The following is a 24,655-nucleotide window of genomic DNA, read 5'->3' on the forward strand; positions in this document are numbered from 1 at the left end:
CTATGGGAACTTGAGCAAGTTACTGAACCTTTTTGATGAGGATGGTTCACACAGCTCAAGGTGGCTGTGAGAATTAAACCAGATGACGTATGTGATTGTACCTGGATCCTCATAAGCACTTGAGAAAGTATACTCCAGAGACTATGAGTTCAATAAAGGCCTCACATTTCCCTTTTGCCTGATGAAGAGTTCTCATTTCTTCAGTCATTTTTTATATCCCTATGTTGGTCTCTTCTATGTATTCTCTAGTTTGTCATTGTCACCCTTGATATGCATATTGAGAACTGAACACATGCTTTTGGTAAGGTCTGGCTGTGTAGAGTAAGCCCTACTATCACCTCCTTCAATCTAGACTCTACCTCCATTAATGCAACCTAAGTTTGCAATGGATTTTGTCTTATGTGCTTATCTCACTCCTTTCGTATTTGTTGAGCTGAGGATACCTAACTGACTCAGATCTTTTGCACAAAAATGTGTATAATATCCTGTGTCCTAGTCTAAACCTGTGCAACAGAAACCTTAGACCTAAATGAGGGGCTTTACATTTATATCCTTTTATACTTTATCCAAGAGAGTAAGGTGCCCTCTCTGGAGTCTCAAATAAGACTTCACATGTATTCTTGCTCTCAAAAAACCAAAAGGAATATATAATTGACCTTTTTTAGCTCAAGGAAACAAATATTTATTTGACTTTTGATGGTGACCCAGGGCAATAGGGCTGGCACTAGGTGATGGCACTTCGGGGAGGTGCTCAGATGCTGTATTCTTTGTCCCCAGCATCTCACCAGCATCAGGTTGACCAGCAGGGACAGGCATGTGTCTCCCTGCTTCAGGGCAGTAGACCGTATGTCTATCCCAGGATGACTCTACAGGAACCATGAGTCCAAACAGATCATAGCTTGCAAGGTCCAGAGGCCCCCGACTGTCTCTGGAGAGCAGCAACATGAGAATCCTCCTGCTGATCCAGTCTCTGGAGGGCACAGGCCTGCACCTCCCTCTGCTTCCATTCTGGTAGCTGGACTGCACCCAGCACTGCCCTAATGATTCTGTGGTCCTGGCTGTGGCCATCATTCAGACCACAAGGAGGAGGGAGAAGTACTCTCTTTATTTCTCTAATCTGGCCTGCCCACGTGTCTCCCAAACGCCGTTCTGTCCTCTTGGGCTCGGGGTATACAGTGGCAGTCATGTGGGGCCCGGCCTGGCGGCAGACCTCAGCCTCAGTCAGCCTTCCTGAATCCTAAAAGGCAAAGCCCACAGGATGGCAAGGGACTCTGAAGGAGTCACGCTTCATTCAAACCACCCCAGATACCCAAATGCCCCTCACAGCTGGATAATGCACCACAAGTCTCTGTCACCCAAGGCCATTGTAACTCATTTCCCTTTAAGAATGAAATGGGCTAAAGGAGACAGAAATGCCCAGTGCAGAGACATGGCCCCCTGGTCACTCAGTATTGAGATAGTGGTGGGCAGAGTGGCTGGTCGAGAGTTTGTCCTTAGCCCAGCCCGGGCCACGCTAGCTGTGTGACACTGAGAAAGTCACTCCACCTCTCTGAGCCTCAGTTTCCTCATCGGTCAGATCGAGTTCCCCTCTCTCCCTCCCCAGTTGCTGTGAGGCAAATAAAACAACAGCGAAGATAGTTTTTGGGGGAAAGGGTGAAGTTCTAGGAGAGCACGAGGAGACTAACTCCCTTGCATCCTTTCCTCGTTTGATTTTTACAACATTATACCCATTTTCCAGATGAGGAAACAGGCGAAAAGAGGCTCAAGGATCCAAAAGCTCGAACCCTTCCTTGGCCCAACGCCAGGCCGTGTGCTCTTTCCTGTACGCTAAGCCTCATTCATGGAGGAAGCCCCGGATGGGGCAAGAGAATGTGAAAGTTACCCATCAGCCTCAACTTCTGGAAGAGGGGAATGAAGCCTCGCAGGACGCTGTGGATCCGGTACACTGTCGGAAAGGAAAAGAAGGGTAATGGAGCTTGGTGTCTCACCCGGGGTGAAGGGTCCCCCCTCCTCACCCCCCACCCTTGGACAGAGGCCTAAACCACACAAACAAGCTCTCTGGGTGGAATTTCAGGCAGTTGGTTTACTTAGATAATAGTATTAGAGTTGTTATTATTAAAAACAGCCACCATGAGCAGCAATAATAATACCAGGAAACGCTGCGAATTCAGTACTCAGTTCCATTCACTAACTTGTTTTCAGTATCTGGCTAATTCTGGGGGTTTTCTGCCACTCTAAACTGCTTTTGTTGCATTTTTATGGAACTGCCCATTTTTTCCACTGGGTTTTGCCAACGACCTTAGGTTGACCTTCAAAGCAGTCAGGAAGAAAACAGGAGCATAAGGAAATCTTTTAAAAATGTCTAGGAGGTGGTTTTCTAGTCTGTGCAGGCACTCGCGACCCTGGCGGCCACCGCCCTCCGCGAGCCTTACCCAGCCCAAAGTAGATGCCCACGGTCTCCAGGGAGGCAAAGGTGAGCAGGCCGACTCCCAGGGACATGAACCAGTCTGCAGGGCAGCAAAGGGGGACATGGTCAGCCTGTGGGCCTGGTCCCCTGCCCCCCACCCTGTCCCCTTGGGCCCCACTCACCGGCGTAATAGTGGTAACACACCAGCACGCCCCCGATGGCAAAGCAGAGGAGGACAAAGTGGAAAAACTCATCTGAAAGCAGAGGGGGGTTACCATTTGCTCCTTTCTTCTTTTTTAATTACTCAGAGCCCTGGCATCTCTAGTCTAATGTGACTTTATTCAGAGACAGGCTCCTGCCAGGTCCAAGGACAAGAGCACCCCAAGCCCCACTCCTTGCCAGCCCTTACTTCGTGTTACTACTTTTCTGACACGTATCACCATCCAACTGGCTGTATTTTCTTTTTTTATATTGATTCTCTGCTCCCCAGGGTGGTAGGTGGGGATTTTGCCCAGTGACTCAAGCAGTGCCAGGCATGCACAGGTGCCCATCCTTTGTCTGTCAAATAAACGTTCAATACGTTTGTAAAAAATGCAAAGGTGTCAAGTTTAAAAGTTCCACATCACTGCACTCCCCTCCCTAACGCCACTCCTTAAAAGCAAGCAGCGGCTGGCAAAGTCTCTCCAGGCACAGATACTCATTGAAAGAGAATCCAAACAGGGCATCAGCGGCTGCTCCCATTGCTTCTGCCTCCCGATGACAGGCCGAGGCCTCTTCCCATCTCAAGGAGGACAAGGCTCTGCCCTGTTCTTCCCGAAGGCTGCAGAGTCTCCACAGCATAGATGTAACCAAACGTATATAACTGGTCTCCCCACTGGAAAGCCTGCGTGTCTGATGTTCTACTGTTGCCGCCCATGCTGCAGGCGTCACTTCCCTTGAGCCTCGGTGCAGTTGGGCTCGTATCTATGGGGTCCTGATGCCTAGAGATGGAATTTCAGGCTTGGTGGTTCTCATGGTTAACAGAAGTACAAAGAGGGCCTGAGAGCAGGGCCGGTGTCTTGGGCAGGAATTCAGGGGTGGTTTGTGAATGAGGCCCCCCTTTATCTCATCAGGCACTGGGGAGTCATCAGGAGAGAGCACACAGGGCTCCCACCTGGTCAAAGGACCCTGTTTCCTGGAGTGAGGCAGGCTCCGAGTGATGAGGCTGCCAAGAATGTGTCTGAGTTCAATTTAGTTCATCACTGATGTGCTGTGCAACTTCGAAGACGTGTCCTGACCTCTCTGAGCCTTGGTGCTCTCATTGATAACTTGAGGAGGGCAGCCTGCATGTCATTGTGAGGATGGATGGGGGTCTTGAATGGGCAGAACCCTGGAAATGCTAAAAGGCAGCCAATACTGCTTATTATGGCTGTCAATGGGTATTTGGAGGAAAAGAAGGTGGGGAATACATTTTGGGTTTTGCTTTTTGGATTAGTTTGGAGGGCAAAATAAAAACGAAAACATTTTTGACTCTGAAATCCGTTTACCCTTCAGGAAAAATGACACATTATGAGAACCAGATTTAATGTTTAAAAGCATCAGCCTAAGGTCTCTCCAGAGACCACTGCTCACAGCAGCATCCAGCTCCCCGTGTCCCGAGAGCCACAAGTGGAGTCAGAGCGTCGTGAAAGACCCTGGGACGCTGAACTGAGACCCTGCACTAAGAAGTCTGAGCACAAAGGGGGACCACTCTCTCTTTGGGGTAGAACACCAGGTCCGAACGGAACCTGAACATGGCCCGCACTTGGGCATTCTCAGCACGAGTCCAATATCAGAGCTCCTTTCTTAGCCGGGGAAAGCTAAACAGCATGCGGAAGGGCCAGAGCCAGGGCCAGCACGCCACGCCTCGAAGCCAGACTTCTGCAACAACTCAAAATGTTTCCTAAACAACTGCCATTTATTTAATCAAAAACTAAGGTCTCCCTTCCCACCCTCACCTGCTCCCTGAATCCCCATGACTCCAGGCCTGGAGCAGAGAAGGTCCCTCCTGTCATCAAGCCCTCTCCAGACTCAGTCTAACCTAACCTCACCGCTTCCTTGGCCCAGCTCAGTTCAAGCTCCCTGTCCTGCCCACCAGCCCCCGGGGGGCATTTGTCATCCCTGTGACTCCACATACAGTAGAAAGAGCACAGCCCAGGGTCAAGCCAGGATGTGCCATTCAAGGCAGACCACTGCCTGCCTTGAGCCCCAGTTTCCACAGCTACGAATAGGAACCCTTGTGTCACCTCATCCAGGTGACCCTGAGCTGGGGAGTTTGCAGACTGCAAAGTGCACACGCGAGGGCTCTGCCCACCGTTCCTCCAGGCCACCAGCTTTCTAGCCATGGGCAGCTGGACCGGCCGGCAGCAGCAGCTGTGGGGCAGCCATTTTCTTACCATCTTTCTTGATGTTCAGTCTTCTTAACTGAGCGGCCTCATCTTCTGCTGAGGAGCAAGACAGAGAGACGTGCTGCCCTTCCGTGCGGCCGGCAGGCAGGATTTGCTCTTCCCTGCTCACTAAGAAGGGCCCCTCTAGCTTCCCTTCCCCGGGTCCGAGGGCACTTGCTGCAGGCCAGTCAGGGGAAAGCTGTGAAGGGGGGATAGCTGCCTGAGAGACCCCCGAGTTCTCCACCCCCACCCCCGTCTTAGTCTGCGTTTGTTCCACTTCCCCTGGGCCTGGGGGCCGCTTTCCTGAGCTGCAGTGACACGATGGCTGGCGATGGCCTCCCTCTGGACAGACCTGCCTCTCAAGCTCTCTGGGGCCCCATCCTGGAGCCCAGGCTGCCTCCTTATCGCCTCTTGAAGCTTGTGTATTTACCACTTGCTGGGTCTGAGCCTCTCCTCCGGATTCCTGGAAATGAGAAACTCAGCATTAGTGCCCAGGCCAGCTGTGTCTTCAGCAGGTGACTCCACCCCGGAGGAGGCCATAGATGACGCTGAAAATGCTTCTGTCGAATTTTCCAGCCACGAGGAATCTTTCTGTCCATTGATAGCACCTTTGTTTTCTGCCTGAACCCCCTTTCCAATCTCCACTGGACCCCTGCCTTCTGCTTCAGCCAGCACCCGCTGCTTGACGGGACTAGGTCAGAGCCCCAGGCCCCCAGGTGGACTTGGAGACTCTCTCTCTCGCCCATGCTCCCCGACAGCAGCTGGTTCTCACGGGGAAAGACACACAATGCCCAGACCTCGCTCAACACCAGCGCCCATGCCACCTCTCCCCGAACCGGACACTCACCTGACTCCCCAGAGGGCACCAGCTCTCCAGGGGCGCCTGTGCAGAAGGGAAATCGGTAATCACATATCCATCGTCCTCTGGGTGAGGGAAGTGGATCTTACCCAGAGACCTTCCATTTGCTCTGGATGGGCTGGTGGGGACTGGAGTAACCTGAGGAGAGCCCTCTTCCATCTAGAGGGGCGGGGCAGCGCCCACCCACCAGCTGCCGAACATGTCATGGGTTCCGGTTTCCCATGAGACATCAGAAATCAGGTTTTTACATAAACTTCTTGATTATCAAAAGCAGTTGGCAACTCTTGTCTTTCCTCAAACCAAAGACGTCATCTTTTGTGAGACATCATTATTTTATGTGCTGCTATGCAAGGGAAATCATTGCCCATTATAGCTGTTAGTTGCCCGTGATATTAAGATGCATTCTGATTTCAGGAATGTCCAAACGTGAAAAAGTGTGACTTGTAGAACTGATCATAAAGTTCTCTGTGCTCCAGCTGCATACATCTGCGTGCACAGATGTGCCGGTTCTTGTCTATGCACATGCTGGCCCCTGGCTCTGGGTGTCTAGTCTAGTTCCCTGGTGACAGCTCTCTCAGCCTGTCATCTCCTTATCCACAAAGGCAGGCAGGGACCATTATAACCACCTTCCACCACCAGGGGCCCCCCACTCACGGATGCTGGACAAGAAATTACCTCCATAGAGTTGAAGCTCATCCTTCAAAACGCCAGACTCATGGGGCTCAGCACCTGGGTGGAGACACTCCCTTTAGCCGGTTCTCCCATCACAGCAGTGCTCATCTCCCATGAGTCTACAGCCTTAAAAAAAGTAGCTCAATTCTTGTGCTGGGGGTGAGCTGAGCCATATCCAGGAGACAAGACAAGCAAAGGCCCTATGCCACGGCCCTTAGCATGCCCAGTGGTTGATGGTGCTCAGATTACTAAGAATTGGGGGCCCAAGAGGACCCAGGCCTCATTCAAAGTCAGTAATTACAGTTGCCATTTATTGAGCACTTACTATGCACCAGCACTACAATAAGCACATTTAGTGTTTCACATGACCCTCCTGACAATCCAGAGAAGAAGGTATGTGTATACCTCTCCCACCCCCACTTTACAGATCAGGAATCTGAGGCTCACAAAGCTAAATTCTTCCCTGAAGTCCACACACAGCCAGGAAGTGGCAACTCCAGGGTTCAACTCAAGTTTGTCACCAAAGCCCACATCCTCAATCATTTCCATCTACAGCAACAGAGCTCAAGCTCAACGCCAGCAGCATGGGCGGCCTCATGTGTACTGCGATCTGTACTGTGGGAATCAGTCTCTCACTCCCTTGTTCATTTCTTCCCAATACCCATTTGGGCTGAAATAGATCATCATTTTAAAAACATGATTTTCTTCTGGTCATGAAAATAAAACCTGGTGTCCTAGAGGTTAAGGCTCAGTGCTATCACCGCTACAGCCTGAGTTCGGCCAGGGAGCTGACCCACATGGCGCAGCAGACCTCTCCTGTTTCGCCCACTGCTCCCCTCAGCAGTGTATTTCAGTAGATCCACCTGTTCTGCTTCCCACTCTGTCTCTGGTGAATCCTCTATCTCCTGCACCTCTGGCCTACACTCCAGTTCTTCTAGGTAAACAAAAACCAAATAGGCTCATTGTAAAATATCGTGTAAGTTCAAAAAAGAAAAATCGCTCCTACTATAACCATCCAGAGGCAGTCACTAGTAATATTTTATATTTTTCCTTCCCATCTTGTTTATAAGGATGTTTGTGCGAATTTCTACAAAGTACATATGAGCTCAAACTAGTGGTATGATTTGACCTCTCTTTTCCAGGTCATATAGAAAGAACAGAGCTCAGAGGGGACAGGGTTTAGCATCGTTGCTGCATTTTGCTGCTGCCGGACATCAAGTTCTTCCTCTCCTTGTCTAGAAGCAACACTGGGAGGAGTGTCCTCATGCTCAGCCCTACTGAGAAACTCAAAGCGAGCGGGCAGAGGGGAAGTGTAAGGCCTATTGCCTACCGGGTGAGCCGTGCCCAGGGGGGCGTGCAGCCCCCTGGCTCTGCCGACGTTTTCCAGGTACTCGGAGGTGCCGGTCCTCATCACTGCTCTCTGTGGGGAACAAACACAAGCCATAGGAGAATCTCATGGAACACTCTTATGTTCATTCTCAGACTCTTGATGTGAGGAGTGTGGCGTGGGGGGCAGAGGTCTGCTCTGGGAATCCAGGTAGGAGGTCTGCCATGAGCTTTCTGTGTAACCCTGAACAAAGCACTGGATTTCCCTGTTGTTGCCCTCAGGAGGCTTTCAGGAGGATAAGGCAAGTCAACTGAAGAATGGTGTCACTAAGGAGTTGCTCCCCCCATGAGGTGCAGGGCTGTGCCCCCACGTCTCTACGCCACGGCCATGTGTTTCTGCTCATACTCCGCCTCTCACTGGAAGCCTGTCCCCTTGTCTCCCTGCTCTCGAGGGTTAAGCTGACATGACACTCCAGCTGCCCCAGTGGACACTGGCCCTGCCCTCCCTCCTCTAGGGTTTCCATGACCTCGCTGTCTGTCTGTGCTGGACTCGGTGGGCCTGAGGCTCTTCTGCCATCGCGCTCCCAAGGACAAGGCCTCAGTCCACACTGATCCAAGGGCGCCCTGCCCGGAGCAGGAACCTGATCAAGACTTGCAGAGTGCTTGAGTTGTTGGCTCTCCTGTCCCTGCGTGCTTGGGGGCCTCCAGCTCAATATGGACACACTTTAAAATTCCAGGAAACCACGTGAACTGGTGAGAAATCTGTGCCTATGCGATCTCAATATGGAGAAAGAAGTCTCAGCATGGACATCAAGATAACAACAGCAGACACCATGTTTTCTAACTTTATTTTCATAATTTTGGAAAAGATATTTTTCAGTGTCCACATGTGACACTTTTTTAATGAGGGGGACTCTCGTGACCTAGTCCCGCACATGTAAACTGGAACACACCTATTAAAGTAATTGGCCATATCTATCAAAATGCTGAAAATGCCAACCATTGGATCCATTTCTCAGGTTTTCTAAGAATCTGCCCCACAGATATGCTGTAGTGTTCAAAGATCTGTCTTTACCACAACATATTTATAGTGGTAAAATTTGGAAATAACCTAAATATTCAACAGTATAGAAATGCAATAAAATGGCAATATATAAAAACAAGGGAATTCCCATAAATGAAAAAAGTCTAGCCATAAAATAAACAGCCATACAATAAAGTAAACCTGTAAAAATTAATATATAATTTAAATAATGATCATTTAAATTTAAAAGTAAAACCATAGATCAACACAAAAATGCCATTTTTGTCTTTAAAAGGGTCTTGTAAGTAGACATACTCCCGGTGTATGCATTTAGGGCATCTGGAAGGAAATACCCTTAGCCCTTAATCAACAGTAGCTCCTTCTGGCAGGAGGCCCAGAGGCTTTCTCACGTCACATGATTTTGAGTAATCAACCCTTACAATCACTTGTTAGCTTAAAAAAAAAAAAAAAGATAATTGGTATTTATCCAAAGGGATAGGATTTTGAGCTCCTATTTTCTTCTTTTCTATAGTTTACAAATTTTAACCAGTGTAAAATAGACTTTTTCATTGCATTTTGCATAATATCAAAACATTCAGAAAATAAAGAAGTAGAAGTTATTTCAAATTTTGTCTGCCAGAGGCAACCTACACCAACCTTCGAAAGAACACGATTTTCACCTTCTCTACGATATAGTCACAGTATAGAATTGCTAATAAGAGATGTTAGAGAATTATGGGCTGTGCAAAATGAGGGCGATGTTTCTGTGTGTTCTCTAATTCAATTATTTTAAAAATAAGCCCTGATGTTCTGCTCCCTGCTCTGGCTCTGGTGAATTCTCTCACCCTCCTGAGCTTCTGACTATACCCAGGTGCTTGTATAAATAAAATAAATCTTTAAAAAAAAAAAAAAAAAAGAGCCCTGGCAGGAGGAGTCACTGTTTGTTGCCAGCGTCTCCAGCATCCCCGGCTCCAGCACCCACCCCAGCCGGGGATGTTACTGGGAGGAACCTGGGGGTGCTACCTTTCCAGTACCACCAGGAGACTAGCTACAAACTGACCACTGTACCACAATGGCCTCCCTGCTCTGTCTGCTGCAATCAGCATAGTTTGGTGGCTCAGTCTCAGCATCTGCAACATGATGACGCAAGGCCAGAGCTCTGCAAGCATTTTCTAAAAATTGAGCTCAAGAACTTCTTCAACATATATTGTCCCAGGCCCAAGCCCACCTTGTGAAACAGATCACCCGGCAGGAGCGCTGGAGGACACCAGAGCCACCCCTCAACCTCCAGGTAATTTTGCGGTGGTTATAGAGCCCACTTCCAGGAGGTCTCTGGGCCTCAGTTTCCTCACTGTAACGAGGGAATAATGATAGCACCTTCCCAGTGTGCAACTGTGAGAATTAAGTCCCTGGCACACAGTAAATGCTGAACAAATGCTAGATGTGAGGTTGTCCATGCTGCAAATGCTGCCCTCCATTTTGGATGAAAAGGATACAAACAAAAGAACATTCTGGTCACTATTAGAAAATAATGGCCCAATGTGTAATGAAAGCCCATTAGAGATGCCTATTTCTCTAAACCTACTCAAGTACTTGTGGGGAATTGATATCCAGGACATGCTTTAGAGGACACTCTTAAAAACTTTTATGGGAGGACACTCAGGAGTATGATAAACTGGGGAGGGTGAGACTCAATGATAATAGTTCTTTTTGGAGCTTTTGTGTGTGCTAGATGCTAAGACTTCACATGCATGTGTAAAGGATGAAACCTCACAGGAATTCTATGAGGTGATGCCTTGTGTTATCACCCCCATTTTACAGATGAAGACACTGAGGCAGACATCTCGTGGTAAGCACTTTACCCAAGAACATGCAGCCAGTTAGTAGCAAAGAAAGGATTTGCACCCAGCAGGCTGCTGGGCAGAGGCACCCACTTCAGCCCCAGATTGCTCCTAAGAAGCCAAGATACTTCCCATGAAATACAGCCCCTCAGGGGTTATTTGGGAAGCAGGAAGCCATGGTGCAAAGATACTACAGAAGAACATGCTAAAATGCTCAGTGGACGATGGCAAAAAAATTGAAAATTAGGACAAAATTATGTCACACGGCTAGTTCTAACTGCATACAAGTTTTATGCACAGACAGGAGGGCCGGGAAGAGCATGTGGGGAAGTAGACTCAAAGCATCCAAGTGGAGATTTTTCCACAGAAATGCTTTTTTTGCATAGTATTGGGTGTGTGTGCTGTTTTTTCATTTTTGCTGTACCTGAGGCAGAGGACGATGACGAGGATGATGAGGATGACGAGGATGATGAGGATGATGATGATGAGGAGGAGGAGGAGGACTTGTCTTTCTCATCTTGTTTTGGAGAGACGATCCCGGCCTCCCCGTCTTGGGTGTGGACATCCGTCTCTCCATCTGGGAGGCACACACAGCAAAGGATCAACATTTCCCGCCCCTCCCACTGCAGAGACCACCAAGGCTTCCCCACGGGTCTGTCTGGATTGAGGGAGCCAGGAGGGGCTGTATTCTCTGGAATACTCTTCCCAAGCCCCAAGGGTGGATGGAAGGTGCAGGAGATGAGGGTTCTCAGAGGCTCCAGATGTTCTAGGAAGGCCCAAGGCAGAGATTTCCTTGATTAGGCAGCCCAGAGACAGGGTTTTAACCCCTCCCCCTGTCCCACCCACAGCCACCTAGAGTGGTTGCCAATTTAGGATTTTCTGTAAATTATAGGACTGGGAGAATCTGATCACCCCTAACCTTCCCATCTCCTATTCTGGGGTCGTATAGAACCCTTCCCACCTTCTGGGGACTCCCCCAGTGCCAGACCCAGAACCTCAATAAGCTTTGGGAAGCAACTAAGATCCCCACAGCTAGAAAGTGCTAGGGAATAGATTGGACCAAGCACATGTATGTGTGTGCCTGTGTGTAAAATCACTACTTCCCTAGAGTTTTCAATTATGGGCCATTGAGCCCATAGTTGGGCCACTGAGCCACATGAGTTGAACAGGCTCTTCTGTTTACCCACTGCTGGCAACTACCTCCCATGTGGTTTTGCCCGGAGGGTCAGGAAGCACACATACGGTTTATATCTTCTGCTTCTCCATGGTCTTGACTCTGGTCTTGGGTCTGGGAGGAGAGTCCTGAAGTCTCCATGGACTTCCCTAGAGGGATAATAATAGTAATTAATATAGGGCCTCCCCTGGTGGCGCAGCGGTTGAGCCCTGGGCTGCGAAGCTGCCCGCAGCCTCTGAAGCGCCAGTTCGATCCCTGGTCGCTGGCAAGGGTCCCACATGGCGCCAGCAGACCTCCCCTGCCGCGCCCACTGCTCCCCTCAGCAGTGTATTTCGTCAGTCTGCCTGTTCTGTTCTCCGCTCTGGCTCTGGTGAATTCTCTCACCCTCCCGCGCTTCTGACTGTACCCAGTGCTTATAGAAATAAATAGATAATTTTTAAAAAAAAATTTTAAAAAATAATAGTAATTAATATCACATTAGTGAATAGCATTAATATATAAAGAACTTGAGAAATAAATAAAAAAAGGACAAATACCCAATATTCAAAGCTACAGAAAAAGCAACTGACAAAAGAAGAAATACACATGTAGGGAAGTTGCAATGATTATCTTATGATAATACAGAAAACTTACTCATTTCTTAAAAATAGACTTTTGTTTTTAGAGCAGTTTTAGGCTTATAGCAAAACTGAGCAGAAGGTACAGAGATTGTTCATGTATACCTTCCCCCCAACTTGCATAACTCCCCCATCATCAACACCCTCCACCAGAATATTTCTTTTTTAGGTCCAATATTTATATTGAGGGTTATTATATTTATTTAATGTCTCCTTAAAGATAAATACTGAAATGTTTTTGATAAAATTATATGATGTCTGGGGCTTGCTTCAAAATAATTTTGTTGGAAAGTTGGAGGATATAGGTGGGGTCCAAATAAATAAACATAACCTTGAGTTAGTAAGTGTTGGAGCTATATGAAAATATACACAGTGGTTATCTGGGAGGTGGCATTCTGGATATTTTTGCTTTGCATTTACTATTTTAACAGTATTGCTTTTGTTATAATAAAATGAATAATACGTTTTCATTACTTAAAAATGTAATATGTTCCCTTACATCAGTGGAGTTAACAGTTTTACGAAGGACTTGTGTGTCCATAACGACATCTGAGTCTGACCACAAACCAGTCAGGAAGGAATTGGGATTAATTACTCCTCATGTCGAATTGTAGTTTTTAGATGACAAAATGTCCCCAAAGATTGTCTCATTTAATTCCTTAAAAAGCCCTGCAAGGCAAGTTTTATTTTCCCCATTTTATTTTTTCCCTAGGGCTCCAGGGCCCATATTCTAGTTGATGTGCCCCAAAATGTTGGCCTGGGCCACAGAGCTGCTCCAAGGTGGAGCCAAGCCCCACTAAAGAGCCTGTCAGGATTATGGAGGCCTGGGCAGAGAGCAGACCTTTGAGAGCAGAACCACTGGAGAGAATCTGTCCCTTCAGGACACCAGACTCTGTGCTTCCCCGAAATTCCGAGAAGGAGCAAAAGTAACTGGATGAGTGTCTTCAGGCAAGGCTATGACTGGTCTTGGAAAGTCCAAATGGCTGATATTGAGCTGGTGCTCTCTCTTGGGGAAAACGCATGGTTGTCTCAGTAGTGCTGCCCCTCAAGACCTTGATTCTAGCTGGGTACACGGCCACCTAGTTAGAGACTACATTCCTAGCATCCCTGGAATCTATGTGCAGTCACAAGACGACTCTTCCTGCCAATGGGATATGAGCGGAAAGGGTTCCTTCCAATTCTTCCTGCCCCCAACCTCTTCCTCTTGCAACCACAAATTTGATCTCCTTTCCTAAGAGTTTGGTTGTTGTTTTTTTAAGATTCCACATGGAGGTGAGAACATATAGAATTTGCCTTTTGCTTTTTGTCTTATTTGGCTTAGCATAGTGCCTTCAAGTTCCATTCATGTTGCCACATAGAGTAGGATTTTCTTACTATTCACCACTGAATAATATTCCATTGTACAGCACAACTGCTTTATCCAGTCACCCACTGATGGATACAGTTATTTCTGTGTCTTGGTGATGGTACATTAGGGCGGCAGTGAATGTGGGTATGCAGATATCTTTTCGAGTTAGTGTGTTTGTTTCCCTTGGATGTATTCTGAGATGTGGAATCACTGGATCATATGGCAGCCCTAGTTTAAATTTTTTTTTAGTAATCTCCATACTGTTTTCCATAGTAATTGAACAAGTGGACAATCCTAACTGTTCACAAAGGTTCTCTTTCTTGCACATCTTCGCCATCGTTTCTTATCTGTTGTCTTTTGACTGTTCTCACAGGCAGGTATGAGGTGATAGCTCCTGCTGGTTTTGATTTTGCATCCCCTGATGACCAGTGACATTGGGACTCTTTTCCTGGACTTTTCTTTGAAAGATGTCTTTGTCCATTTTTAAATTGGGTCATTTGTCTTTTTGCTATGAGGTGTTAGTAGTTACTTTTGCTTTTAATATATTTAAAAGAATGTTTATATAATTTAATAATGGTTGTGTTTCAAAAACGGCACCCAAAATTCAGAAAGATTTAACAAAAAAATAGCCTTTCACAAGCAGTAGAATCTCAGCTCTGAGTACAGCAGCTTCTGCTTGCCTTTTGCTTCTGAGGTTGAGTGTGAAGCAACCTCAGTCATGCAAACTGAGCCACCAGCCTGGCCCAGGAAATGACTGCACATGGGGCCTAAGGAGCCAGCACCCCCAAGACCTGACTCCCAGGGCCGCCTGCCTGCCGGAACCTGCCTCTGGAAGGCTCCCTGCACAAAGAATGAGCTGCTCACTAACATGGGTCTGCGTTTTGGTCTCTTGTTATAGCAGCTCAGCCACATCATGCAGGCTTCATTCTGGCCTGACCTGTTTCTTCTCCCAATTCTCAGGCTTCAATTCTGAGAAGAAGGGGACTCGCCAGTCTCTGACCCATATATTTTCCCTTTCCTACAGTCATATGTTAATTGAGCACCTACTGTGTGTTAGCACATTGGGTATTGTAATAATAAGCAGCTGCCCTGACTTCAAGGAATGTTGAGGTGGACCTGGGATTGAGGAGACTAAATCGAACCAGGGGCCATCAGAGGAAGTTCCTGAAGGAGATTCTGGAAGTGAGTTTGGAAGTGTCAGATGGGATGGCAGGCAAACAAGGGGCCCTGGCCTGTGTGGGAAGCAGCTGGGAGGAAGCAGTTCTGAAGAAGAATGGGATTTGGGAGAGCCCTGAGGGTACCTCCTTCTTGCCCCCTCCCCTCCCACTGGTAGCTCTGGGCTCACTTTCTTGGAGCCTGTCATGGCTGCCCTGCACCAGGCTCTTCCCTGAGGCAGGGCGTCCTGCTGCTCAACTCCAGGAGCTGCTGTCCTGGCAGCTCTCTGCCAGGGCTCAACTGGTCTGACACACCTAGGGTGTGCCTGCCCCACTAGATAGGAACCTGCCAGGGTAGGGGCAGAGGCTGACTCATCTCTGTGCCACCTGTACCCTGCACAGGACCTGGCAGAAAGCAAAAATGATGATGGTTGTGGTGGTGATGGTGATGATGGCGATGATGACAATGGTGATGACAATAACTAAGTGCTTACTCTGCCAGGCGACGACTAAGCGCATTGCTTGAGTTAACTGTGCTTTGCTCACCACAGCCTAGGAGGGCTCACTCCGGCTGTACCCATGAGAGCTAAGAAAATAAAGTCACAGAGAGCTAAGCCAGGTGCCAGGTCACAGAGACAGTAAATGGTAAGGGGAGCTGCTCAATCCAGGCTGGAAGATAGAAGGAGTGAAGCACGCGGCTCTGGCCAGGCCCCTGTGATTAGCACCAGGAAAGAAGCTGCTGGCAATCAGGGGAGTGTGACACAACTGATGACGCCCTAGCTTCTGTTTGGCCTTGATGGAGCCCTGAGTGACTGTGCTCACAGCCAGGGAACATCCTCAGGCAATTCTTTTTTTTTTTTTAAGATTTATTTTTATTTATTTATTGTGCAGAAAAACTGGGGTGCAGGCCAGAGGTGCAGGGGGTAAGAGGATTCACCAGAGACAGAGTGGGGAGCAGAACAGGCAGATCTACTGAAATACACTGCTGAGGGGAGCAGGGTGAGACAGGAGAGGTCTGCTGCGCCATGTGGGTCAGCTCCCTGGCTGGGGATCGAACTCGTGCTGCAGTAGTTGTGGATAGCTTCATAGTGCTAACGCTTAACCCCTTGCACCACCAGGGAGGACCCCATTTCTACTTAATTTTTAACTAAAAATAGTTAATAGTATATGGTTCAACCCTGTCTGTCCATTTCAGACACCAAGTGTCTTCTCCACTAAGTGGGTTCCCCAGATGCCAATGGGGAGCCCCTACAAGCTCTTCTGTTTTTCCACATCCAGACTATCGCCATAGGTTGGGGTGCAATGGCCCAGACGTGGGTGGATTTGAGGACTAAACTATATAGCTTTAACTCAGTTGGTCCCTGCAGTGTGGACAAGTGGCTTCGAAGGGGGCACTTCACAGGAAACTTGGAAGTAAATAATTGAAACCAAGCAGGGAAAGTGCAGGCCACCTGCTGGCTGCTCCGAGTTCAAGTCTGTCCCCAGGATGTTACCTGCATGGGACCGCACACAAGGGGTAGTTCAGTGAGACAATAAGAAAGCTGGAAAGCTGGAATCCCTCCCACTACCGTCGGTGCAGAAATTTACTCCAAGTATATATTGGGCCTCGAGGCATTAGCTAGTGGTCACGGCACTTGTGTGTCATTTCTAAATCTATAAATACATATGTGGCGGGGGGGGTGTCTAAAGCTTTTCACTTGAGAAACTCTTCTCAACCAAAATATGTGACCACAGAAACCCTTGCTGGCTTGGAGAGCAGAGAGCACAGTGATGGACAGCAAGGCCTCCCACCCAGAGGGGAAGAAGGTGAAGGGTAAGAGGAGGAGGGAGGGGTGAGAAGGAAGGGGGAGAGGTGGGGTGCTCACCATGAAAGGCAAGAGGGAAAAAAGTCAACCTCTTCCTCATGAGGACAATCTTTTACAACTGCACAAAGGGGCAAAAACTGAAACTGAAGGCTACCTTTCCTTCTGAGTAAGAAGAAAATCAACAAAATGCTTGGCAGCAGAGCAGGCGGTGTCCTCACTAAAGAATATGACTCAGTTCAGTGGCTTCCCGTTTGCAAAAGGCAGTAGCTAAAATCAAAGGAAGGAAGAAATGTTGAAAATGTTAGAAATGCCACGTTCAAGAGCATACTTGGGGGGCCTGGGTGGGAGAGTTCAGGTGTACACACTGAGAGGGAGGAGAATCCTGAGTCTCTTCATGCATCCAAAGTCTCTTGGCGAACCAGTGTCAAAATCTAGAATAACTTCTAGCCACAGCAGTTCAGTTTTGGAATGACAAGAAGAGCTAAGTGAACCAAATGTCCTGAAATTCTGTCAGATGAAACTACCAGAGATGAAGATGGGGAAGAAAGCTAGAAATCTCCTTCAGAGGATGGAGAGCAAGGTGAGGAGGAGCCACAAAAAAAAAAAAAAAAAAAGACAAAAAAAAAAGACATCTCAGAAGGAGACCTAACAGAAAGCCTCGTCCATAAGGAACAAACCTGTCAAAGCTGCCAATGTTAAGACAGAGGAAAATCACCAAGCAGAAGCAAGAGTCCCTGAAAGAAAGTGATGCTGGGTGTGGTTCCAATGGTGCATCTTCACTGGAAGATTGAGAAAACCTTCCTGCAGATGAAGAGTTGAAGCAAACAGTAAAGTTAGCCAGTGCTGACTTGGAGGGAGTCACAACGGAGCAGACTTGCAACGAGGTAGAGGCAAAAACCATCCTGCTTATGATTTAACTGAGAGAAAAGAATTCATAAAAACAGCTGTTCAAGAGCTGGTTTCTTGAGCCAGAGGACAGAGACAGATGACTTATCCCATCAGTTTAAAGATCTGACGACTGGGCCTCCCCGGTGGCGCAGCGGTTGAGCGCTGGGTTGCGAAGCTGCCCGCGGCCTCTGCGGCGCCGGTTCGATCCCCGGCTGCTCCCCGGCCACTGGAGGAGGGTCCCACATGGTGCGCAGACCTCTCCTGCCGCCCGCTGCTCCCCTCAGCAGTGTACTTCGGTCCTTCTGCCTGCTCTGCTCCCCGCTCTGGCTCTGGTGAATTCTCTCACCCTCCGGGGTTCGATCCCCGGCTGCTCCCCGGCCACTGGAGGAGGGTCCCACATGGTGCGCAGACCTCTCCTGCCGCCCGCTGCTCCCCTCAGCAGTGTACTTCGGTCCTTCTGCCTGCTCTGCTCCCCGCTCTGGCTCTGGTGAATTCTCTCACCCTCCCGCGCTTCTGACTGTACCCAGTGCATGTATAAACAAACAAACAAACAAATAAATAAATAAACATGCCTCTAAAAAAAAAAAAAAAAAAGACTCTTAAAAAAAAAAAAAGATCTGACGACTAACATTCTACCAGCAGAGACAGCATATTTCCTTTTCTAAATTTTAATTTCTTTTTTTAAAGATTTATTTATTTATGCATATAAGAGCTGGGGTACAGGCCAGAGGTTTGTGGGGTGAGAGGATTCACCAGAGACAAAGTTGGGAGCAGAACATGTGGACTGACTGAGATACACTGCTGAGGGGAGCAGCGGGCGAGACAGGAGAGGTCTGCTGTGCCATGTGGGTAGCTCCCTGGCTGGCTGGGAATCGAACTCATGCTGCAGTGGCTGTGGATAGCCTCATAGGTTGCATCTTAACCATTGCGCCACCAGGGAGGCCCTAAATTCTAAATTTCTTTTTTTGTTGTTGTTGTTTTTTTTTAAAGATTTATTTATTTATTTATTTATACAAGCACTGGGTACAGTCAGAAGCGCGGGAGGGTGAGAGAATTCACCAGAGCCAGAGAGGGGAGCAGAGCAGGCAGAAGGACGGGTGGCAGGAGAGGTCTGCGTGCCATGTGGGACCCTCCTTCGGTGGCTGGGGAGCAGCCGGGGATCGAACCCGCGCTGCAGAGGCTGTGGGCAGCTTTGCAACCCAGCGCTCAACTGCTGTGCCACCGGGGAGGCCCAACCTAAATTCTAAATTTCTACGTCATTTTCAGTTTAAATTTTTGCAGGGTAGTAATCATTGCTTATTTTTATTTCTCTTTTAATTTTTATTTATTTAATTTCCCACAAGGAAAACTCTGTGTGGATCATACACTAGGTAAGGAAGGGCATAGCCCTCAGTCACGATCTGGGGGTGTCCTGGTTTTATGGGGTTGGTTACCAGAGCAAGATGTCCCGGAGCAGCACAAGGCGGGTTTTAGGCTTGGCTACCCTGGAGCTTGTGCAGTTTATGTGGGTCCTCATACATCACGTGTCTCATTAGCATCTTAAGTCTCCACCAGGGGCCGTGAGTTTTGGCAGGTTAATGAATCCTTGATCATTTTTACATCATGTTCCTGCCACCTGTGCTTTTATTGTTGGATTGTGTACATTTTGAATTTCTTTATATAGGGTCATAGATTCGTCTACCGTATTTAGTGCACTTAATCTTAGCTTAAGACATGCTTTCAATCATGGCCTCCCTGGTGGAGCAAGGAGTTAAGACGCAACCTATGAAGCTGTCTGCAGCCTCTGCAGCACAAGTTCGATCCCCCACCAGAGAGCTACCCACATGGCGCAGCAGACCTCTCCTGTCTTGCCCGCTGCTCCCCTCAGTAGTGTATTTCAGTCAGTCTGCCTGTTCTGCCCCCCAACTCTGTCTCTGGTGATTACTCTCACCCCCATACCTCTGGCCTGTGCCCCCATTCTTGTATGCATAAATAAATCTTTGGGGGGAAAAAGACATGCTTTCAATCAAATAGAACAGAAACTATTATAATTGGCATTTTTACAAGCAGAGATTACTGCAGCATTTAGTATATATATTTTAGTATATGAAGTATTTTGTTTTTTTTTTTTTTTTTTAATTTTTTTATTTATTTATACAAGTACTGTGTACAGTCAGAAGTGTGGGAGGGTGAGAGAATTCACAGAGCCAGAGCGGGGAGCAGAGCAGGCAGAAGGACCGAAGTACACTGCTGAGGGGAGCAGCGGGCGGCAGGAGAGGTCTGCGCACCACGTGGGACCCTCCTCAGGTGGCCAGGGAGCAGCCGGGGATTGAACCGGCGCTGCAGAGGCTGGGGGCAGCTTTGCAATCCAGCGCTCAACCGCTGCGCCACTGGGGAGGCCCAGTATATGAAGTATTTTGAATACACATCTGTGTCCATGTGAAAACTCAGTGGCAGTGTGTTAATTATATTAAAAATTACAAGCTTCAAGTGTTCCCAATGAGGAAATCAGAAGTTACTTTTCCCCATATAAAATGCTATTATCTACAGAAAACCTCACCACCTTTATGATAAAGTACCATGTGTGTTGCCAGAAGAAGACAATGTGTAGACTATAGGAGACATTGCTGACAAAGTATTTCTCAAAAGCGATAAGGTACTTATTTTTAAATTTAAAGAAATCTAATTATTTGTGAAATCAGGGCTGTTGGGCTTTAAATTTTGGTTGGTCAGTATTCTGGGTGATCAACATCTGAATGAAATGAATTTTGACTTTTTATTTGACTATCTTCATCAATTATTAAATAATCTCTGAATTTTAAAACAAATCATGCTGGGCCTCCCTGGTGGCTCAGCGGTTGAGCGCTGGGTTGCAAAGCTGCCCTTAGCCTCTGCAGCGCTGGTTCGATCCCCGGCCGCTCCCCGGCCACTGGAGGAGGGTCCCACATGGCGCGCAGACCTCTCCTGCCGCCCGCTGCTCCCCTCAGCAGTGTACTTCGGTCCTTCTGCCTGCTCTGCTCCCCGCTCTGGCTCTGGTGAATTCTCTCACCCTCCCGCGCTTCTGACTATACCCAGTGCTTGTATAAATCAATCAATCAATCAATCAATCAATCAATCTTTAAAAAAAAATAAATAAAATAAAAATAAAATAAATCATGCTGCTTGTGAAAAAAGTAGGTCTCTGATAAACCAATTGCATATTTAAAACAAAAATGTCTTTGTATCATAGAACAGAAATCCATCAAAGTAATATCTTTGTTGACCGCAGATATCTCAGGTTTGACCTGTTTCTTGATAAAGTCATTAAGATGTTAGAGGTGTACTTAGTACAGATGAATGGAATAAATAAGTGAGAACAAAGCATTGACTTCTGATTTCAAATAATTAATTTTTTTCCATAAAACTTGTCAATAAAGGGCCTCCCTGGGGGTGCAGCGGGTTGAAGCTGGCTGCAGCCTCTGCAGCGTGGGTTCGATCCCTGGCCTACCAGGGAGAGACCCACATGGCACAGCAGACCTCTCCTGCCTCGCCTGCTCCCCTCAGCAGTCTTTTCGGTCCATCTGCCTGTTCTGCTCCCCGCTCTGTCTCTGGTGAATTCTCTCACCCTCCCGCGCCTCTGACTGTACCCCAGGTCTTGTATAAATAAATAAATCTTAAAAAAAAAAATTGTCAATAAAAATAATTTTTAAAAAGTCTGACCACCCCTGCAGCAGGCCCTGGGGCCCACTAGACACTAGGGTACGCTACTCACTGTTTGAGTTTGGGGGGTCTGAGCAGATTTGTTTCAGAGCTAGGGATGAAAAAATAGCGGTGTGTACCCCGCAACAAACTCTTTTGAGGCCCAAATGCTTAATGGAAAGAAGCAAATAAAAAACTCTTAAAAGGTTTTCCCTGCATGAGACTCTCCTAGGTGGAGAGTCCATCCAGGCTCCTGTCTCATCTATTCTGTCTCTGTCTTCTCTGTCTCTGTCTCTGTCTCTCTCAGACACACACACACACATTGGCAACAACAAAGCCCATCAAAGGCACATGCAGTGTGAGACTCTTGTCTGCTGGCTCTTGAGTGTCAGACAAACCTGGCTTCTGCAGCCTCTTCCACCCTTCAAGGACTGTGAAGACCTCAGCAGATCACATCCTTACTTGGAGCCTCAAAACCCTCCCCTGGCAAAACAGGCAAACCTACAAACCAACAATAAAATGACAGCCCAATTTGGTCAAAGAATTTGAATAGACATTTCTTCAAAGAACGTATACAAATGGCTGACAGCACCCGGAAAGATATTCAACATCATTATTCATTAGGGAAATGCAAATCACAACCACAGTGAGAGAGCACTTCACACCCACTGAAGTGGCAACACAGACAAAAACAAGTGTTGACAAGGATATGGAAAACTTGGAGCCTTCATACATGGTGAGCAGGAAGGTAAAATGGTGTGGCCATTTTGGGAAACATTCAGGTGATTCCTCAAAATGTGAAATACAGATTCACAATATGACCCAGCCATTCCACACATAGTTTATACATATTCAAAAGAACTGAAAACCTCTGTGTACACAAAGACTTGTATGTGGATATACACAGCAGCAATATTTATAACAGCCTCAAAGTGAAAATAATCAAAATGTCTACCAACTGATGAAGGGATAAATGATACGTAATGGAGTCATACAATGAGTCATACAAAGAGGAACGAAGTGCTGACATCTGCTATAATATGGATAAACCTGGAAACCATTCTGCCAAGTGAAAGAATCTGGTCAGAAAGGATCATCTATCACATGATTCCATCACTGTGAAAATGTCTAGAATAAGCAAATCCATAGAGACAGAAAGAGGTTAAAGGTTGCCAGGGGAAATAAGGGAGGATAGATACTGGCTAAATGAGAGTTTCTTTGGGGCGATAACAAATGTTCTAAACAGTTGCAATGGGGGCCTCCCTGATGGCGCAAGGGGTTAAGCACAGCACTATGAAGCTGTCCGCAGCCTCTGCAACATGAGTTCTATCCCCAGACAGCCAGGGAGCAACCCACATGGCACAGTAGACCTCTCTTGTTTCGCCCGCTGCTCCCCTCAGCAGTATATTTCAGTAGATCTGCCTGTTCTGCTCCCCACTCTGTCTCTGGTGAATCCTCTCACCTCCCACATCTCTGGCCTGCATCCCAGCTCTTGCATGCATAAATAAATAAATCTTCAAAAAAAACAAATTAGTGGCAATGGCTGCACAATTTCAGAGATTATATAGACCCCTGACCTGTACACTTTCAAAAGATTAGTTTATGCCATGGGAACGAGATTTCAGTAAAGCTGTTATTTAAAAGGAAAACAAAAGAGAACATCCTACAGAGGGTTGTTGTAAAAGCCAATAAGACTCGGGCCTCCCCGGTGACGCAGCTGTTGAGCGCTGGGTTGCGAAGCTGCCCGCAGCCTTCGCGGCGCCGGTTCGATCCCCAGCTGCTCCTGGGCCACCAGAGGAGGGTCCCACATGGTGCGCAGACCTCTCCTGCCGCCCGCTGCTCCCCTCAGCAGTGTACTTCATCTGTCTGCCTGTTCTGCTCCCTGCTCTGGCTCTGGTGAATTCTCTCACCCTCCCGCGCTTCTGACTATACCCAGTGTTTGTATGAATAAATAAATAAATCTTTAAAAAAAAAAAAAAGAAAATAAGATTCTTGTCAGGATGATGCCCAGTGTGGTCCCTGGTATGAGGCCAAGGCCTGACACCTCTCTCAGAAGGAGGCTTGAGAGGGTTGCAGAGAACAGGCACCCCAGTAATTTAGAGGGCTACACCAGCTTACGTTCTAGGACCATCAGATCCAGGAGGGGGGGTCTCATTATTTATAGACCTGCTTGTTTGGGACTCCAAACAGGAAACCCCACACTTCTTTCACCACAATCCCCCATAACACACACTTCTAACTCCCTAGTTCGGGCTCTGAACTTACTTGGCAGTTTCTAAACAAAACAGACTGAGAATAAGCTCAAGAACCATCATCTTTCCTGTCCCCCTTCAAAGAAAAAGGGATTGGCCTGAGGCCTGAAGGCCCCCTCTAAGGAGCGTGCTGGGATGGTTCAGAGTGGAGGTGACCCCTTGGACTCAGAATGGCACTGAGGGAGGGGGGGTGTCTGTCAGGGTTGTCCCCTTCGGACCACTCTACCTGGGGAGCTGTAGGGTCCCCCTGACAGGCTGTAGGGTCCCCCTAATCCAGGGCCCAACCTTCTGTCTTCAGCCTATTTTCCCCAGAGGTGCCTTCGAGCCTGAGACAGAAGAGACAACTGGTATGGTGCAGGCCCAGGAGGCTTCTGAGGGCAGCAGGGGGGCGCAACCTTTACTCAAAGCACAGGGACTGGGACTTAGGGGGAAAATGTCCTACACCTCCCAAATTTAGTCAGGTCCTTCATTTCACAAAAGGGGAAACTGAAGCTCAGAGAAATGAAGGGGTTTCTTGAAGCTCTGGCAGGAAGTTAGCCACAGAGTTGGAAGGTGGTCACCTGGAAAGGCCAGACATGAGCAGGCTAAAGCCCCAAAATGCCCCCCTGGGAGGGGATATTTGTCATCCTCCCTGATCTTCTTAGAGGAGACTGAGGTGCTCCCCCAGCTGGGAAGAGGTAGAGCTGGGACTCAAATCCAGGTCCCCCTAGGAGCCTCAAGATATCAGGCCTGTTGAGGAGCCAGTTTCTCTTTGGATTCTCTTAAAAAGTAGCCCCCGCCTCATCCCCCCACACAGCCCCATGTCCTGTTACCTGTGGTCCTGAACCTTCTGGGCTGTGAGGCGAGCCTGTGTGAACTGTGCAGGTGCCAAGCCAAGCAGGGGTAGAAAGCCCGGAAGAGGCCACAACCCCGTGACAGGGAAGGGCGGGCTGTGACGTAGCCCTGGGCCCCACTCGCTCACTCATCGGGCGGCATCGCATTGCTCCCTGCCCTGCTATCAGCCCCAGGCCTTCCTGTCTGACTAGACTCTTCCCCATGACACCCAGAGTGGCAGATGGGTCAGCTACGTCCCCCACCTCGCCCCCACAGCCATGGCTGTGCTCACTCCAGGGCACAATGATGTGGGGGCAGTGGCTACTGTACCATCCTCAGCTGTGCCAAGCTCTGGGGAGGAAGGAGGTGGGTGGGGTGTGTCCCAGGTCCCCCTTCCACCCCTTTGGGAGATG

General features: G+C 48.1%; 1 protein-coding gene across 3 annotated transcripts; it reads right to left on the reverse strand.

Annotated features, from left to right (window-relative positions):
* Window positions 1-669: 669 nt before the first annotated feature.
* Window positions 670-24,300, reverse strand: TMEM40 (transmembrane protein 40). 3 transcript variants are annotated; one of them, XM_037519728.2, is made up of 12 exons: window positions 24,242-24,300; window positions 11,777-11,857; window positions 10,959-11,111; window positions 7,674-7,763; window positions 6,347-6,400; window positions 5,660-5,695; window positions 5,243-5,275; window positions 4,822-4,866; window positions 2,590-2,661; window positions 2,433-2,507; window positions 1,883-1,945; window positions 670-1,237 (listed from the first exon to the last, which is right to left on the reverse strand). In XM_037519728.2, the coding sequence occupies exons 2-12, from the start codon at window positions 11,847-11,849 to the stop codon at window positions 1,218-1,220; spliced, it is 714 nt and encodes a 237-aa protein (XP_037375625.1). In that variant the 5' UTR covers window positions 11,850-11,857; window positions 24,242-24,300; the 3' UTR covers window positions 670-1,217. The 3 variants fall into 3 exon arrangements, with proteins under 3 accessions (XP_037375625.1, XP_037375619.1, XP_054555111.1); XM_037519722.2 differs by having other exon boundaries at window positions 4,822-4,869; XM_054699136.1 differs by lacking the exon at window positions 7,674-7,763 and having other exon boundaries at window positions 4,822-4,869.
* Window positions 24,301-24,655: the final 355 nt, after the last annotated feature.

The sequence above is a fragment of the Talpa occidentalis genome, unplaced genomic scaffold, assembly GCF_014898055.3.
Source record: "Talpa occidentalis isolate TD23 unplaced genomic scaffold, MPIMG_talOcc4v2.1 talOcc4.10, whole genome shotgun sequence".
Lineage (NCBI taxonomy): Eukaryota > Metazoa > Chordata > Mammalia > Eulipotyphla > Talpidae > Talpa > Talpa occidentalis.